Source organism: Agelaius phoeniceus, chromosome 2 (assembly GCF_051311805.1).
Source record: "Agelaius phoeniceus isolate bAgePho1 chromosome 2, bAgePho1.hap1, whole genome shotgun sequence".
NCBI lineage: Eukaryota > Metazoa > Chordata > Aves > Passeriformes > Icteridae > Agelaius > Agelaius phoeniceus.
The window spans coordinates 73,777,698-73,795,142 of NC_135266.1; the positions used below are offsets into that span (position 1 = coordinate 73,777,698).

General features: G+C 36.7%; 1 protein-coding gene across 8 annotated transcripts in view; it reads right to left on the reverse strand.

Annotated features, from left to right (window-relative positions):
- Nucleotides 1–17,445, reverse strand: part of ZMYM2 (zinc finger MYM-type containing 2) — an 87,390-nt gene that overhangs the window by 36,645 nt on the left and 33,300 nt on the right. For 7 of the 8 annotated variants that reach the window (XM_054654150.2, XM_054654142.2, XM_077173901.1 and 4 more), the window contains 3 exons: nucleotides 6,898–7,048; nucleotides 6,032–6,147; nucleotides 279–395 (listed from right to left, as the gene is read on the reverse strand). In XM_054654150.2, the coding sequence (XP_054510125.2) occupies nucleotides 279–395; nucleotides 6,032–6,147; nucleotides 6,898–7,048 (384 nt within the window). The remainder of the gene's footprint in view (nucleotides 1–278; nucleotides 396–6,031; nucleotides 6,148–6,897; nucleotides 7,049–17,445) is intronic. The other variant, XM_077173905.1, reaches the window with a different exon arrangement.

Consider the following 17,445-nt stretch of genomic DNA (forward strand, 5'->3'; position numbering starts at 1 on the left):
AATGGTACTTCATATCTACAATGAAAGCAGATTCCAGACTTACAGCTCATCTGAGAAAATACATTTTTTAAAATTACACAGATATTTATGAACAAAGACTTCTGCTTTTATCCATACTGAAATTAAATTATATTCTACAGAACCAGGTAGATTTTAACTGAGCTTTTTAAAAGAAACTTCAATACTTTATAAAATAGCTAGAAAAACTGTATTACAGTTCTAAGTTTAAACTTTTAAACACATCACCATTCTAAGAATAACACCAACATCCCCCTTACCTCCCATTCCAGTACTTCTGGTTTTGAACAGAAAGAACTTTTGCAATAATTACATTTCAACTGAATATCACTGGGAGAGACGAACTGACCATTTGTTGAAGACTGAACACTGAGCGTCTGAAAAACATAAATATATATACATACATCACTAAGAAAAACAAGTTACTTTTAAAATGTGGGGTTTTTTTTCAATTAAGCTTACAGTGTTTTGAGAATTCAGGAGTTTATTTATAAGCTCAAGAACATTTCTGGCAAAAGCACAGCAGGTTGGTTCTTTACCTTAATTCCTTTTCCCATGTCATCTCAGATTTCTCAACTTTGAATCATTACCCTTACTTCCACCATAATTACTTTAAGTCATATTTTTTTACCTTACCTTTCTTATGCCTTTTATTTAAGGGTTAACGCATTTTTTGTAAAAATAAACAAAAAAATATCCCCAAACTGAATGCTTTTGTTAATCACAAAACATATTTTCAGATAAAAACATTTCACAGCTTGTATTGTTTTGGTGACAGACAAAGACCAACAAACAAATGTTTTCAAAGCCAAACCTCACCAAGGCAGATTATCAACATCTTATGCAAGCATACCACTTGAAAATACAACTACTAAAGTAAAAGGCTTTCAGTGAGAAACCTCACATCAACTCAGTTTAAGAATAAACTAGCTAACAGCCGTAAGTAGCCTCAATCCCATGGCAGGAAGATGCAATTATTCACACAACCAGCCCCAAAACAATCCAGGGGTTTAAAACTGAGAAAAATACTTAAGATTGTATGTGTAAGTATGAGAATTTAATTCTCTGAGAAATTTCTTTAGTGCATTTCTGCAGCAGTCAGTAGATAAAAGAACTAAATTATACAGTACCTGTATCTTTCAGTGTGTCTTATATGTGCCAACAGAACAGAGTGTTTTTGCAAATTCCCTAAATAAGCAAGAACTATTGGTGTGTTATAGATGTGATGTTCAAGACAAAGATCTGAATCAGCAGGAATCACAGACACTTGAATTGAGGACAACTTTCTTACATCTGTCTTCTCAACAAACTTTCCCACACTATTTGCAACAGAACAAATATATTTAAAGACAATTTCTCTTCAGACAGATTTGTTACTACCTCTCCACTGTGTAACAGTGAAAACTCAAAACATTTCTGTTACAGGATACTTCAGACTCTCATGTTAGTAAGGGTTCACCTACACTAAAAAATAAATTAAAACTATGTTGAGACTTGTTGCTGATATAAACCCTGATCTATGTGGGCTGCTACTGCTGAGTGCTAGCAGGCAGTGCAAACAGTATCATTTTATGCAGATGCATTAATCCTGTGTCATGAGTCTGCAGATATTAAGTGGTCATGCATATTCCACAATCACAGGCAGGACCTGAGACCCAACTGCCAGGCAGCAGAAAGATGACACCTTTACTCAATGGCCTATCAGCCTGTAACAACTTATATATACATAAACTTCTACAACAACTTTTTTTCTGATGCCTACACACAATATTATCATATTTCTCCCCTTATATCCAGCAAATGTCCCTGTGGCTCAGCAAGGTTTGCTTCACTTTGGCTGCTCTAAATAGCTGAAGATTTGCAAAAACATGAGAGCCACAAAGGCATATTTAACTGCAAGGTCCAACCCGTGCACTTCTGCTTTTGCAGGTGTCCTCACAGAGCAAACACCGTGCTTGACACATGCTGCTCTGTGCTTTATGGAAGCCCTAGAAGCTCTCATTGAAAATGAAAAGAACTCAGGAATACCCAGCATCTCCAGCTCAGGAATGAAGGAGATGCAAAGAACTAGCAGATGTGACAACTTGTACAGAAACACTGAAGACAGAGAGATGAATGAAGATGAAATATACTAAATGGTCATCAAATGAAAAGCAACCCTTATCTTTCACATCTATAGTTATTTTTAAATATGGGACCCAAACACCCTATTGTGAGGGCTATAAGTTAAAAGTAAAACATAGTTTTCAGTTGTTTTCTGAGGTATGCCACAGTTACCTTCTTTTATTTCTTTCCATTACTGTTTACTGGGGTAGAAACTCAGACTCACAAAGTCTAGGGAGCTGATAATTGAAAAATAACAAAAAGCTAGAGAAGTGAGAACAACAAAGTCTGAGACTATTTCAAATTAGTATTTGTTTTAAAGGAAACTTAGGCATAACTATAAATATAAGTTTAATAACTTATAAGTAGTTATATTTAGAAGTAATAACATTATTACTTCTAAAAAACCCCAAAATCAACTCTTTTTATCATGAGATCCTCTGGTTAATTAACTATTTTTCCAGAAAAATCTGTAAAGAACTGAATTTATATTACTGAAAGTTCTAAACCAAGCAGAAGATGGTTTTTAAATCAAGTTAATGAAAACATTGTTTTGTATGCCTCTTTAAAGTTTCAATTATTCTGCTTACAATTAAAGACTGCTTCTGCATTATAATTTGAGATAAGATGACATGCATGTAGTATTTTCACCATCTTGCTTTACTTCTAACTTACAAGGTACTTAAAGTACCCTCAGGAATTATTTGGGAGCATAATTACAGATAAGGAATAATAAAAGGAAAAAAGATGATAAATTCATTAAAATCTTTCACCAGTCACCCTGAACACAAAGCTTTATCTGTGCTGTGTTGTATCAAAGACATCTTTGAAGTTATGTACCTATGTTTGTTCTTTTGAGAGCCTGCCCTGAATAACAAAAGCATGAGAAGTGCAAGCAAAGCAAAAAACCATTGTAAAGCCCTCTTCAGCCTTCAATGCAACCAGCTCAAACTGCTCTAAGATGCCAGTTTAATGATGAACACTAGGCAGGCACAGCCCAGGATCTTCTGAGAAGGCCACCACAGCATCTTCAGCCCTGCCCCTGCAGCTTATGTGACAGAAGATTATCCTTGCTCACAGCAACATGAAATCAAATTGTGGAAACATTTCTGTACATAAGTGTACACGTGGAAGAGCTAGTAGGCAGCCAAATTGAGGTTAGCTGTTTTTTCCAGCTGAGAAAAAAACCTCAAAGCTTTGAAAGAAACAAGTTTTTCTTAATGCACATGAGAGAACCACTTATGAGAAATCTTCTACATGCTGTCATTCATTAGGACTGTTCCACAAGCAAAATCAATGGAACTAAATTAAATAGGGAAGGAAACAAACTTTTCCCCTGCATTCATGCACACACAGACCTTCCAGCATAGGCATGGAAGGCATATTTTTATTATTATCAAATTTAGAAGAGTATTTGTCTGTGTGCACACACATGTATAAGAGACATGCAACATATATAGCCAAGAACACTCCCAGGCACCAACACAATGGTGAAAGAGAACAGCATTAGTGAATAACCAGGGAGAGTAACCTGCTAAAAACTATTGTACTTGTAATTCTTACCCATACTGGTCCTACAATTCTCCAGATACATCCATTAATTGGAAGCAAAGCCCAAACCAACTAAAGCTTGAGCACAAATTTTGCACAGACTTGTGTTTTGCCAGACAGCTTGTACTGTCAGACACTTACACAGCTGCTAACTCTGGGAAGACACTTGTGTTATTGCTTCCATGTTCACAATAAATAATCAATAGTTTATTTTTCCCTTAACAGCAAGATCTTCAACTGACCCAGTAAAAGTACCAGTATCAATACTGGTTTAAAACAATACACCTTGGGAACAGTTCCATCTTTAACTCTGCATTAACAACCTCCAAGACAGAGTGTGGAAGACAAGATTCAGTCCCACTGTTCTACCACCAACTACCAAACAAAAACACACAAAACAGGCTGTTATCTCTTTCTTACAAGACTAAATGCTCTTACAGGCTGCTCAAAGGAGAATGCAGATACGGACATACACTGTACAACATGCAGCTCAGCTGAATCTTTCCAGTATTTCAATCCATTAAAAGAACAACTAGCTAGAAACAAAAGGTTATTTGTAAGACACAATTATAATCAATCCTTAAGTTCTGTAAAACAAACGTACCTATTTGTAAACCAAAAGGACTAAAACCCCTGCAGAAGGGAAGAAACACAGGCCTGAGATAGCAATTATTCAGTTTTGTGAAGGATAACCCTTAAAGAAAAAAGTCCAGGAAGAGCAGGCAAAGCATGAAAAGGGGATGAATATGAAGCCAGAAAACTAAAATAAGAGTTATCTCCATTAACACTGAAAAATACGGAGCACCATAGTAAATTGACAATTTTTTCAATTTAGGTTCAGTACCTTACGTGTCACTTAGGTACAAGAGAAGTCTCAAGGGAACACTAACAGTGCTCACATTGTGGTATACCATCCTTTCCACCTAAATACTAAATGAACAGAACAAAGAAGCTGTTCTCATACATTCAACTCTAGCCTCATGGTGAATACATTTTATTTTTTTACACAGTGACTACACAAAAGCTATGAAAAGTTGAAATCCAACAATGGTGGTAGCTGTAAGCAAATAACAACCTACCCATTCTTGGTCTTTACTGAGAAGTCACAGACTGCAAGGCTGCTTCAATTAAATTTCACTACAACCCTGACAGGAGATCTATGTGCAGCACTGAGACTGCAACAGAAGCATGAGCACAAGGACTCAGTAAGACCACGAACCCAGAGCCAGCATTAAATGATCTGGCAGCTCTATTCAATAATGTTGCTTAATGCTGACTGATGTGCAAATCCAAGAAGGCCCAGGTTGAATTTGTCATTCCCTGGCTGTATTTGTTCTGAGAGTTCTTGGGGATGCAATTGATTGTAAAATCACGTACAATAAAATAGATGTCAGATGAGTTTGCACTAAGTATTACAGTCTGTCATCACATACTAACAATACACAGGTATTCTGTTAATCAGTTCCACTGACAGACACCTACCAAACTGGTTATGAAGGAAACACAGAACATGGCTACATGACAGAGGTCCTACCCAGGGCATATTAAAGAAGCAATTAGAAGACCAATTTGCTGTCCAGTTGACAGAAAACAGCAAAGTTCAATGACAAATGGGAAAACCCTGTGTGGGTGTAATTCTTCAACAACACATGAGGAAGCAATTATCAATTATCCTGCGTAAATCTGGGAAAAATGCTTTTACATACAAAAATTCAAACATATTCTTTTAAAATATCCTTTGATCACCAAGAGATTAATGGCTATGACATGTTTCACTTATGCTTTAACCTTGATTCATGCTGAAAATATGACACTTTCAACAAGCAGAGCAGCCTCATCCAGAGTGCATGCCATTAGCCTAGCAACCCCCCCAGTTTAGGGCCACAATTTAAACAGCTACTATTGTCCATAAACAAAATGGTTAAGGCTCTAACCTTCCATTTCAGAAGGAATCACTTTTCTCCATGGCAAACCTTTGTTAGTTCTACATGCAATATGAGAATTTTGTTATTGAGTTTAGTACAAAAGAAGCTAAATTTGTTGACCTTCAATGTAAAACAGCAAGGCTCACATCCATGAAGAGGCTAAGGTGGTAAAAAGAAGATGAGCAGTGATACAGCTTTGTGCTTTCTAATATAAAGCAGAAACTGGTAAGTTTTTATAAGCTTAAGACAGCAGCTAGTGTTACTATGAAACAGCCCTTTGATCAAAGAAAATATTATGAGCCAGGAGCACTTGCTATGTTAATTGTAACTCTCAAGCATGTATACACAAGCAAGTTAGCTTAATATTCAAATACTTAACACCAACACAGGCACACAAATATTTAGGGAGGAAAAGATTTAACACAACAGCTAACCTGAAATTTAGCTACACAACTGGAACTGCAAAAGTTGTACAGTTTTCCATCAGGCATTGTGGCTTGATATTGAGGTAAAGAGTTTCGCTTACAAAAGTGGCAAATAATTTCCATACCTAAAAGAAAAACGCAGTTTACAAACAAAATAAACAGAAAATAATAGGGAAAAAAAAGAGTATTACAGGTGAGCCCTTTTTGGCTTTTTAATGCTGAAAACTAAGATAAGTCTGTTTTCCAGTCAGCTTCTACAAGTCACACAAAGCAAAAAAAAATTACAGAAGTCTGGATAAATACTTTCACTAAAGATCAGTACTAAAGATGAAAACACTTTCTTCCATAAAATTCAGTGGAGCATTTTCAACTTCAAGTTGAGATCTGCTTTGCATACTGAAGAAAACATGTTTTGAATTATTTACTGGATCAAAAACTTTACCTAGAGAATATCTATATGCATTATAACTATCTCCCTTCTTATCCATCTCCTGCTTGACTGAAAAAAAAATCCAGGGTGGGATTAATATGAGAATTCAGAGAATATGAATTCATATGCAAAAAACCTGCACTATCTTCCTGTGACACAGTGGAGCACATTATGCTTCAGCATTTTTTTCATAGGAAGCCTTAAGACAGTTGAAAATTCTTTCCAACATCACAAAAAAAAAGCCCAGTGAGGAAAATTAATCCTCACGGGTTCATTTACTGGTGTTCAACAGAAGATGTTTTGGGGTTTTTTTTAATGAAGTTAAAAACTATAAAGTCACATCTGCAGAGACTAACTGTAAAACAAATGCACCCACCCCCAGTGTTCAAATTTTAAAAAAGTCTACTCTTAGCAGTGATGAAAACCCATCATCCTTTTCACTTACTTTGTGATTTTGCATATTTTGATTTGTGTGTGTTCATGCATACAGTTGAGCAGTATGGCTCCATATATCCATTAGGTCCTATGCACTGAGTCATGTCAAAAAACCTGCACTGAGCTCTGCAGCCAGTACAAGATGTTAATTTGCCACATTTCTAAAACATAAAACAAAGCAAAACAATGCATTAGTTAAAACTATGCTTGGCTTTTAATTTAATTTATAGTCTAAAAACAAAAAACAAAATAAAACAAATGATAAGTTTTATTTCTATCATCTGCTCTCTCATCAGATCCTTCCTATATTAACTCTCCTGATCATCCTCTCAAGAGCATTCAGCACTCAGGTTGTGTCTTTTACTGCTGGGAAAAAGCTAGCTAAAAATAACCTTCTGTGTAAAGACACACACATACACACACACCCTTCAAAAAACTCAAACCAACCAAACCATCCCAATTCCATCCCAAATCTCACTGTCTGCAAACTGGACTGTGGAAAGAGTGTGCAACAAGTTGTGCTGAATTGAAGAGTTTCAAAGAACTCTATTCCTCTCTCCTTGTTGATGGGACAGTGGTTGTAAGGAAAGTAACAGGAATCTGGCATGGCTAACGTGATTCATGGGATGGGTAAGCTTAGAGAAGACTCCTTTTGGTCCAACCTCCCTGTTCAATCAGAGTCTGCCCAGAGCACATGGCACAGGATTGCATCCCAGATGGTTCATGAATATCTCCAGTGAGGGAGACTCCATAACTTCTCTGGGCAATCTGCTCCATTGTGCAGTCACCTGCACAGCAAAGTTATGAATATGAAGAATAAACAAACTCTGGGGAGAAAAAAATTCTATCTCCAATCCTGCAAGCAGGAGGAACACACTGCAGAGGTTCTATGCTCAAGTGTGACTCCATGAACCTGATAAAAGACTCGATTTTGATATCTCTCAACACAGCAGTCAGTTCATCAGCAGTTTTCCACAGAACGGAACAAACGTTCTATAAAAAGCACAGAAAAAGCTGCACAGAGCAGGAATACCAATGACACAGTCAACATACAAAATCAATAATTCTGATGTGCTACATGTATTACATATGCCAGTGTTAGGCAAATATCTCAAGCATGATAAAGCAGGTTTCAGAAAAAATATCTAGGCACCTTCTCTGCCCATAGAAATAGTATCAGGGTTTTGACAGTGATGGAGAAAATTCCTCACCAAACATGATGGGCCGCCTACTAGACAGACTCTCACCTTATTATTAGAAAATTGTCACTTAGGCACTTAAGATCTCTTCCCTTCTAAAGAAATTATTTTAGCACTCTCTCTCCCTCTTTCCCTATTCTCAAGGATGGAAAGGAGAAGGAAAGACAAAGCATGTTTCATAGGTGCTTCCCTTTGTTCAAAGCGAGAAAAGCTTCAGAGCATATCTTTGCTCTTCCTATTTTTCAGTAGCTAAATTTCAAAACTAGTTAAATCCAATCTTACAGACAGCTAGAGATGAAATTTTTGGGTTTATAATGTCATCTTTCCTATTCTAAGAGCATCCACATAAAAACATGCAAATCCACACGTGCCTGTGACACAAAAACAGATGCAGCACCTTGCAGAGTCCAGTAAAATTTCCACACAACTTCACAATTTCCACATGCTGTTTTGATGAAACCTTTGCTGGAGATTTCCTCCAGAAAGGAGTACCTGTCAAGATACCAAGCTCCTACCTAGAAGAAGGTATAAAATACAACTCTAGGATACTTCCTTCCTATTTTAATTTTTTTCCATTTGCCTTTAAACAAGTTACTCAGGATATCATTATCTTCCTAAAATTGGCAAAATTCACACTTAGTACCAGGACCAAAATGTAGCAGTTATATTGTTCTTTGAGCTGGAACTCTTCTGCTGCTATACATTCATCTCCTCTGGCAGGCTAATAAACAAGAGGAGGGCATCCAGAAACCTCTGAGATATATTGCTAATAATACAGGAGGAGGCTACAACTTACAAAGGACTTGATTTCTTGGAACATGCTTAATGAACAACCACCACAAAAAAATCTGCTTGCACAAATAGCCTTGGGAGCCACAGAATAACCCAAAATGTAAATCTAGAAGCATTGATGCAAATATGCTGGCAAATAACTAAGAGCATTCAGCAATATGATCAGAAAACAACACACAGGCAAATGAAGCTTTCACAAGTCCCATATCCAAAAGAGAAATCCAACAGAGGCTACAGTGATTTCAAGAGACAGCAAGACAAAAGTATAAGTTTTAATAAATGAATTTATAGTAAACTGATCAGAGCATAATCAGAAAAAAATTCATTGTGTCAGTAAACTACGTGTTTCAACAAAAATTCCTTGAAAGAGGAAATAGCTTTTGCTAACCAGCATCTCAAATACCTCATCATTTATGTGATATCAAAAAAGGATCATGCATAGAAAAAACAGTGCAACAGCATGTCAATCACTTCCGAATTTCATACATCTTCTAAATACAGTTGTTCACTGACTTCACCCCATCTCTTTAGATTTAAAAGCAAGAAGAAATTTATTTCTATCTAGTAATAACCTAACAAACCTAGATCTAGTTTATCAAGACTACAAAGACTAAGAGTTTCCAAAAAACATGCCAACTATGCAGAAGATTCTGTGGGTAAGAGCAAAACTGTAATAACAAAGCTCTCATTTTATTCTTGTAATAACAACTAAAAAGAATATTTGAGCATTTCAACATTATTAGAAATTTAAACATATTGTTACACAAGTGAAGAAGACAGGGCATGGTGGAAAAAAAGAAAATTAGAAGGTCTAACCCTTCTTTAAATGTATTGCTCCCAAAACATTGTAATCGGCATCTCCCTCAAGTGAAACATTTTTCTTGCATTTTTATTATCTTTCCAGCACTCCCTAAACTTCCAAGTTTGAGCATTAAAATCATTTTAAAAAACCCAGGGAGTACCACACTATTATTAAAGAAAGAATAATGCATACCTGAAAGTATTCAATCAGTGCTATACATGTGTCTCAAACATTTATTTTTGAGAGAATCTAACCCAACAACTTCCTCCACTGACAACATCAACAGAGAGCCTCACTATATCTCTAATGTTTTTGAATACCCATAATGCAAACCAAGAATTTTTATTTTGTTCATAAGTGTGAAATTTCCAGATGAGACTATCAAATTTCTTAGCTAACTTACATTTCTACTCTCAAATTCTTCCCAACATAATCTCTTTCATCTCTAAGAATCTGCAGTATTAACTTCATTCTGCAGAAAAAGTAACATTTGAGAATCCTTTCTCTCAAAGCATCTTTCTAGCTGCCATAGACAAAGAGAAGATACACTAAAATTAAGGAGAGGAAATACAGAGGGTCAAAGAGCATTCTTATGAGGTAAGGATTTTTGGCCTGGAAACAAGATAGCTTAGGAGAATAATGACAGAACCAAAATTGGTTTTATGTGGGGCACAATGGATCAACTGCTCAGTGTATTTTCTAATATTAAAAACTACAAAAAAATCACATGAATATCAACAGAAATTTGAAAATAAACAGGAGACATTTCTTCATGTGACCAATAGCAGGTCAGCAGAACCTCTTACCAACAAGAGCCATGGATGGAAAAACTGTTTGCATACGTGCACAAGGAGACTGGAAAAGCACTAATTAAAGAGATTTGCCAAAAATAGCATACAGGAACATCACATGAAGTTCAAGGGATGCCCTGACCTCTAGAGAGTCAGAAGCCAAGAGAATGCTCAGAGGAAAATATTCTAAGTTCCTGCCCTGGTCTTACTCTTCCATTTATGCCCACTTACATCACTGCAGGAGTTTCAATCCCTAATCAGTACCATTACAGCTTTCTCAAGTTCTTACCACAGTACATACTTAATTTAATATTTTAACCACCCTCAAGGAAAAGTGGGTGTTTAGAAAAGAAATGAAGGAAAACTTAAAATTGTATCATTGTTGTTGATATTTCACAGCAGGATGCAAAAAGATCTTCACCAGCAGAGGAAAACCAGAACAAAATACCAAAATTTTCACTAGTAACTAAGTAAAGAGGGAACAAATAACACAAAACTCCTGAGGCTTTATTTTAAAAATCACTGCTTCCTTCTTTGTTTCAGAAGAAAATCACAGAATCATATACACTGGAGGAGACCTCCTGAGGTGAAATGCAGCCTCCTGCTCAAAGCAGGTCCAGGTGTTTGCTCAGGATCTTGTCCGGTCAAATCTGAGCATCTCCAAGGACAAACACTCCCAAAACCCCTCAGGAGGATTTCACCATCCTTATAGGAGAGGAAAAAACAAAACAAAACACACACCCAAAAAAAAAAACAACAAAAAAAACCAAAAACCCCACCACCAAAAACCAACCAACCAACTGAAAAAAAAACCCACAACAAAAAACAAAAACAAACCACCTTTTTCTTTACCTAAGTAAGTTTCCCCTTGTTTTCAAGTTGTGTCTCTTGTTAAGAGTTCAACTTTGTCTTCCTCTGTCTCCTCCCATTAGATAACTCATCCCCCTTTATGCTTCTCAGGCTTGAACAAAGTAACATCTCCCAAGCCTGTCCTACCAAGTCAGGTTCTCCAGCCATCTAAGCATCTTGGTAGCCCTCCACTGAACTTCCACCAGCATGACAATGCCTTTCATTCTGTCAAATCCAAAACTGCCCACTATGCTCTAGATGAAGTCTCAAGAGCAGAAGGATGGGGGGGTGGCCCAAAAAGATCACCTCCCCTAACCTGCTGGCTGTACTCTTGCTAATATCCTTGGAGACACTAAAGAACTTAAATGGATGTGTTCCTGAAGGACCTGCTCCAGGTGACCCTGTTTGAGCTGGGGGTGGACAAGATGACCTCCAGAGGTCAGGCATTTTATGAGACAACCCAGGACCCAGCTGGCCATCTTTCCTTCAAGGGCACACTCCTAACCCCAGTTCAGCTTCTCCACTGGGATGCCCAAGTATTTTTCTCCAAAGCTGTTTTCTGGGCAATTAGCTTCCATTTCAGATCAAGTCTTAGCTTCATCTTGTGCTCCTGCCTCTTGACAAAACCTGCAAATTCAAACTAGCTTCAGTTTCAAGTTTCCTTCAAAGGTGAAACTAACACAAAACCAATCTGCAAGAGAAAGTATCAAGCATTTTCCTCCCACTTCACATCTACAGCATCCTATGAAAACATGCACATTTGAGGACTGTGATTTCAAGAAAAATTGAAGTTAAAACACAATCAAATTAGTAAGGAAAACTGTATCTAAGTTACTAAGTATAAATAAACGAAGCTAATCCAGAAGCAACATTTCAAGCTAATAAAGGCCCAGTGCCCTCTGAGGAAAAGCCTGATGCACAGTAGCCTGACTACATCTCTCCTTCACTACTACACCTAGTTTCTGCATTGAGATGACCTAATTTTTGCTAGATCCTATTGCATGCTTGACCTCTTCCAAAGGATCAAGTCTATGGCTGATGAAGAAGTCTGAAAATTCTTCTCATTGTATTTGATTCTAAACTCACTCAATCTTTCATGACTTGCTCGTATATCCTTAGAGACTTAATTCCAGAAGGTCTATTTCATGATAGGCATCTCATGAGAGATAACAGACATTAAACAATGAAAACTCTTGCAAGTCATGAGTTGTAGATATATTTCAACTATTCCTTCCATTCACTAGGACAGTGTTCGACTCGAATGGGCAACTACAGAAGCAGCTATCCAAATGCAAGACAAAGCAGATGAATGTGGCATATTCCAGATCTAAAAGAATTGTTTCAACAAAAATACTAATTCCTGGGAAAAAAATTCACTTGAAAGGTTTGTGAGGAATTTTTATTCTTGCTACTATCAGCAATTATGACTTTAGAAGGAATCTTGACCTTCCTTTACATCTTACTGAAAGGATCATGTAAGCTCAAGTCTAGAGCTCTTGCTGCATGTACCCTACAAAGAATAAAGATCAAACTCCAAAATAAATGTTAGACCAATACCATAAGTTCACAGCATATTAGAAGCCTCATTTCTGCTTGCTTGGGACTAATGAGAGCCTCTGTTCTTCAATCTTCTGGCTGCAACAGTACTTCAATAACGCTACTACTGCCTTGAATCTAGGCATCTGTGCTAGACACTTTTATTCTTGACTGAAAAAAAAGCAGCATCATCTGCTTTGTCTGCCTTGACAAGGCTAAGAGAGCATGATGAAGGATATGCCAAGGTGTAAGAGAGCATTCTTGCTACAGCTTCTCCCATGCAAGGGCCAGTCAACAGAAAATATCAGAACAGCAGCTGATTGCCACAATGCTATGTAGCAGCCCTAAGATCTGCTTCCAGTTAAAGAAAATCCTTTGTAGTGAAAACTCCATGGAAAAACATATTGTTAAATGCTTCTCAATCCAGGCAAACCTCCCTGGTAGCTTTACAGAATAAGAGGTTTAGATTAGAATTAAAAAAAACCACCAGGAAATTCCAGGACAGAAACTTAGTACACCTGTATTCAAACAGAAAAGGAGAAAGAAAACAGCATTTTCTGTAAGTAGAAAAGCAGATGCATTTGCTACATGGAATTTTATGATAACTGAGATCCCTCAGAAAGGTCATCAAGAAAATAGCAGCTAAACTACTTCAGATTCATCTGAAAGGATGGTCTGATGGAACCTGAGGCAACATGCAAGTCTAAGAAAAGAACCAGATATCAGTAGAATCTGTACCAGCAAAGAAGACATTGTATAATTTATTTTCTCTTAAAATATTGCATCCAAATCATCCCTCCCCCAAGAGTAACAAGTGTAAACTCTTCCTTAAAAGCACTTGCCCAAGTCCTCAGAGGAAAAGATGAAGCAATTGCTTTTGTGGGCCTTGAACACCAAGTGAGTTAGTTTACATTCCATCAGCTGAACTCTGCAAACAGCTAGATCGATAACTTGTCCAGTACTTTTCCCTGGCATCCCCAACTGCCAGTGCTCTTTTTGCAGGCTTTGTTCCCACACTCAAGACACTTGTCTTCCTGTCTCTGAGAAAGGCAGAGCTGAAAACACCTGCCTCAAAAAGCAAGTTACTTCTACACTAACTGAATGTTTCAGCTGATTCTGTTCTGCCTTTTCTCTCTTTCCTCCAACCCCATCCAGGTAATTACTCCAGGTACACCAGTGCATGGATGTGGTTACCTCCATCATAACTATGATACCTAGTCATGCAACCTCCTTGCTTCCTCTTTCCAGGAAGCTCCTGTGCTCCCACACAAATCACAGCTCACATTTGACTGCCTATGTAGCCTTCTTCAGAACTACAAAGCCATTTTAACATTTCTGATGGACCCATCTATTTTTATCTTCTAAAATAGCTACATAATAGTATTCTTAACAGTTATGATGAACTATATTCAGATGTCTAAGGAATCTGGTACCACCATTTTTACTGAACAGCAGCAAATTCTACAGTTGGAAGACAAGACTTTTAAAGAAATAGCAAAATAAATGGTTCCAGACAGCAGGAGTGAATAAACAGTAAAAGAGAAGGCAGAACAGGAAAGTTTCTAGGACTCAGTTTGCATAAGTGATGCAAGACACTTGGAGTCATAAATACCAAAAGGTCTCAAAAAACCTCCCCATATCACTAAGCAGGAAGAAAGAAGAAATGATTATTCCTTGGTTGATAAAGATTTTGGTCTTTTAACCATGTTAGATGGGATAAAAAGCATCTACCTATCTCCATTTGTAGAAGTGTGCACAGTAGGAGACAACAGTACGATCAGAGATTACTTAATACCAAACTGAGTATTATCTGAACCTAACAGAAGTGGTTTACTATATGATGAAGAAACTTCACTATTAAACCAGTTTGGTCTGGCTGAAACCACAGAACTTCTCTTTAAAAGTGACCAAAATTAAAAAAAAAAAAAAGTCAGTATTTCTAACATTTCAATGTAAGTGGGCTGTTCAACTCTAACAATTACTGACTCTGTCAAGAGTACTTACTCTTGAAACAGACACTTGGATATAAGAGTTTATAAAACAGTAAAAACAACAGGAAGTGGCAGATTTTGTAGTTCATTGTACTACCAAGATAAAAAGGAAGACAGGAAGGACACTCTGTCTTAACAGCAAAGAAGCACAGAAAAAAACTCGACACTGCATGGGACAGGACAAAGTTGAAAACCCTAGATGCTTCACTGAAGTGCTAAGTGGCAGGACATTCTACCACAGCATTTAAACCAGTAGATAACAAGACACTTTATGAGGATAAGTACAAACCCTATGCAAGCAATTAATTGTTAGCTGCAGAGCTGACATGCGTATTATTGTATACAGTGAAGGCTCTTAAAACCCAGCACAGAGATAAAATAGACAAATGAGTTTAAAGAGTTTCACAAAAGCAGTTCCTTGGCAAAGAGCAGAAACTGAACAAGGAAGCATAAATGCCTAGGGTGTTTTTTTTTTCTATTGCTTGTAAGTGAATAGCTTAGTGGCACAGCATAGCCCTGTTATTCTTGAAGCATGTTCAGTAGTATGTCTTCATCTAATCAAGAAGTAACCAAATGCACTTTTATGCAATATTGAAAGTTTTTCACTAAATGAAAAGGCACTGCAAGCATCCTCTCCAACTAGAAAAACTCTCATTTGGCTTGCATTCATTAAGTCTCACTTCAGTCCAGAGCTATCAAAAAGCCTATGAAGAAATAGCTAGAGCTGCTTTCCCACCCACCTTCCCCTCCTCCCCCTCCTTTTTGGCAATGGATAAAGACCATCACTTTAAGAAGCCCCCAAAGCAAGCAGATCCCAGGTCACATTCTAAGAAGAATTTTAGTTACAGAAGCAAAGTAGACACGGTAAAGGAACATTTTTAACTAGGAAGGCATTAAATACTTTCTTGGTAGAATCAAGAGCACCGTGGACTGATCAGGCAAGGAAGCAAAATATTTTTAAAAGCAGACACAGACATTGCCCTAGCTTAGTTGGAAAGCTCAAGATTAAAAGGTATGGTTGGCTGCACAAACTAAATCACAAATTCCCAGAAACAGTCCACTTGTTTCTTAAAACAAGGCTGTCAAGCCTGTACCAAAATCCAGCAAACCAGGACACAAACATGGGAATTACATTGGAAAGGAACTTAACTAATTTTGTGGAGACAGAAAACGTGCAATAGTAGCAGAAACAAAAATACTGAAGCAACCTGGGTATGTGCTGCATGAGGTTAACATCTTTATGACAGGCATATTTGAGGTCACTTCCAATTTACCACACAGATCATTTTCAAATAAATCATTACAGTAATTTTCTAAATGCTTATACTTGTATTTTAACTATAGAAAATATCTGCTCAAAGAAATAAGGTATTTCAGTATCTGTACAATAACAGACCATTTTAGTGAGTTCCTGTTCAGATATAATTTCATTCTCTTCTAAGGTGGTTTGTTTGGGTTTTCCATTTTTTTTAGGGTCATTATTAAAGTTGCTCTTGACCCTCTACATGTGAAGAGTTTGAACCTCAGTGCAACAGTCAGAGTGTACAATCTAGCAGTAATTGTCATCTTCAGGTTTTAAAAAATTTAAATACTTCCAATGAGGGCTTTGTTTTCACATTTTATCTAGATTGTCACACCTTTTTTTGAGAAATTACTTTATCATTGTTTTATCTTTTTTGACTTGCACTTAGCTTCCTTCACACATGGCTTTTGTATCACAGAGAAATTAACTTGCTCTTGCAAGTTAATTAACTTGCTCTTGCAACTACAGTGAGCATTAGTTATGCCTATTTATTATTTTAAAATAATTTTAGAAATTATTATTTGTAATTCATAACTTTTTAATACTAAAAGACACCCAAAGATCTGCAATTACTTTAAATTTTAGGAAAGGAAAAACAACAATGACCTCTCAGAAAATCAAGACTCATAATGCAATATTAAAGATTATGTATGTATCATTTTTAAACCAGGTTCTGAAACTGGTACATAGGAAGATCAATGCATCCATCACCTTGAAAGGTGACTTAGGACATTTGAGAAAAAACCTACTCTCCATCCCAGGAATAGAATTTTTTCTTACTGCCAGGAACAGTCTAAAGCAGAGGAAAGACACACTTTGCAGCAAATGGATCACCTGCAGTAATCCAATTACTTGTTATTCTGAGAGCCACTACAATCTTTATTGCCCACAAGTTTAATTTTTTCATTCCAAGAAAAGAAGAAAAAAAGTCCATGATGAGTTATTGAAAAATTATGTGTTCAAATCAGTGTAATATTTATTTTTTTAAATTGTGATTAAGTATATAGATAGGTACAAGTAATAAGGAGTTTTCATTTATTACTACTACAAATATATAGCAATATTGATAGGTGTATGACATTTACAATATAAACTGCTTAATACAAAGCTCATACCAGCAAGACCTATTTATTTTACAGCTGTTTGTAAGAAAACATTTGCTATAACTCTTATGTGACACACAATAATACAACACAATGCTGGAATCAAATGACATTAACTTATTCTGTATTATTTCTTTCATGAAGTTTATTTCAGTATGCAATAATGACTCTCCCAAAATCTCTCCTTCAGCA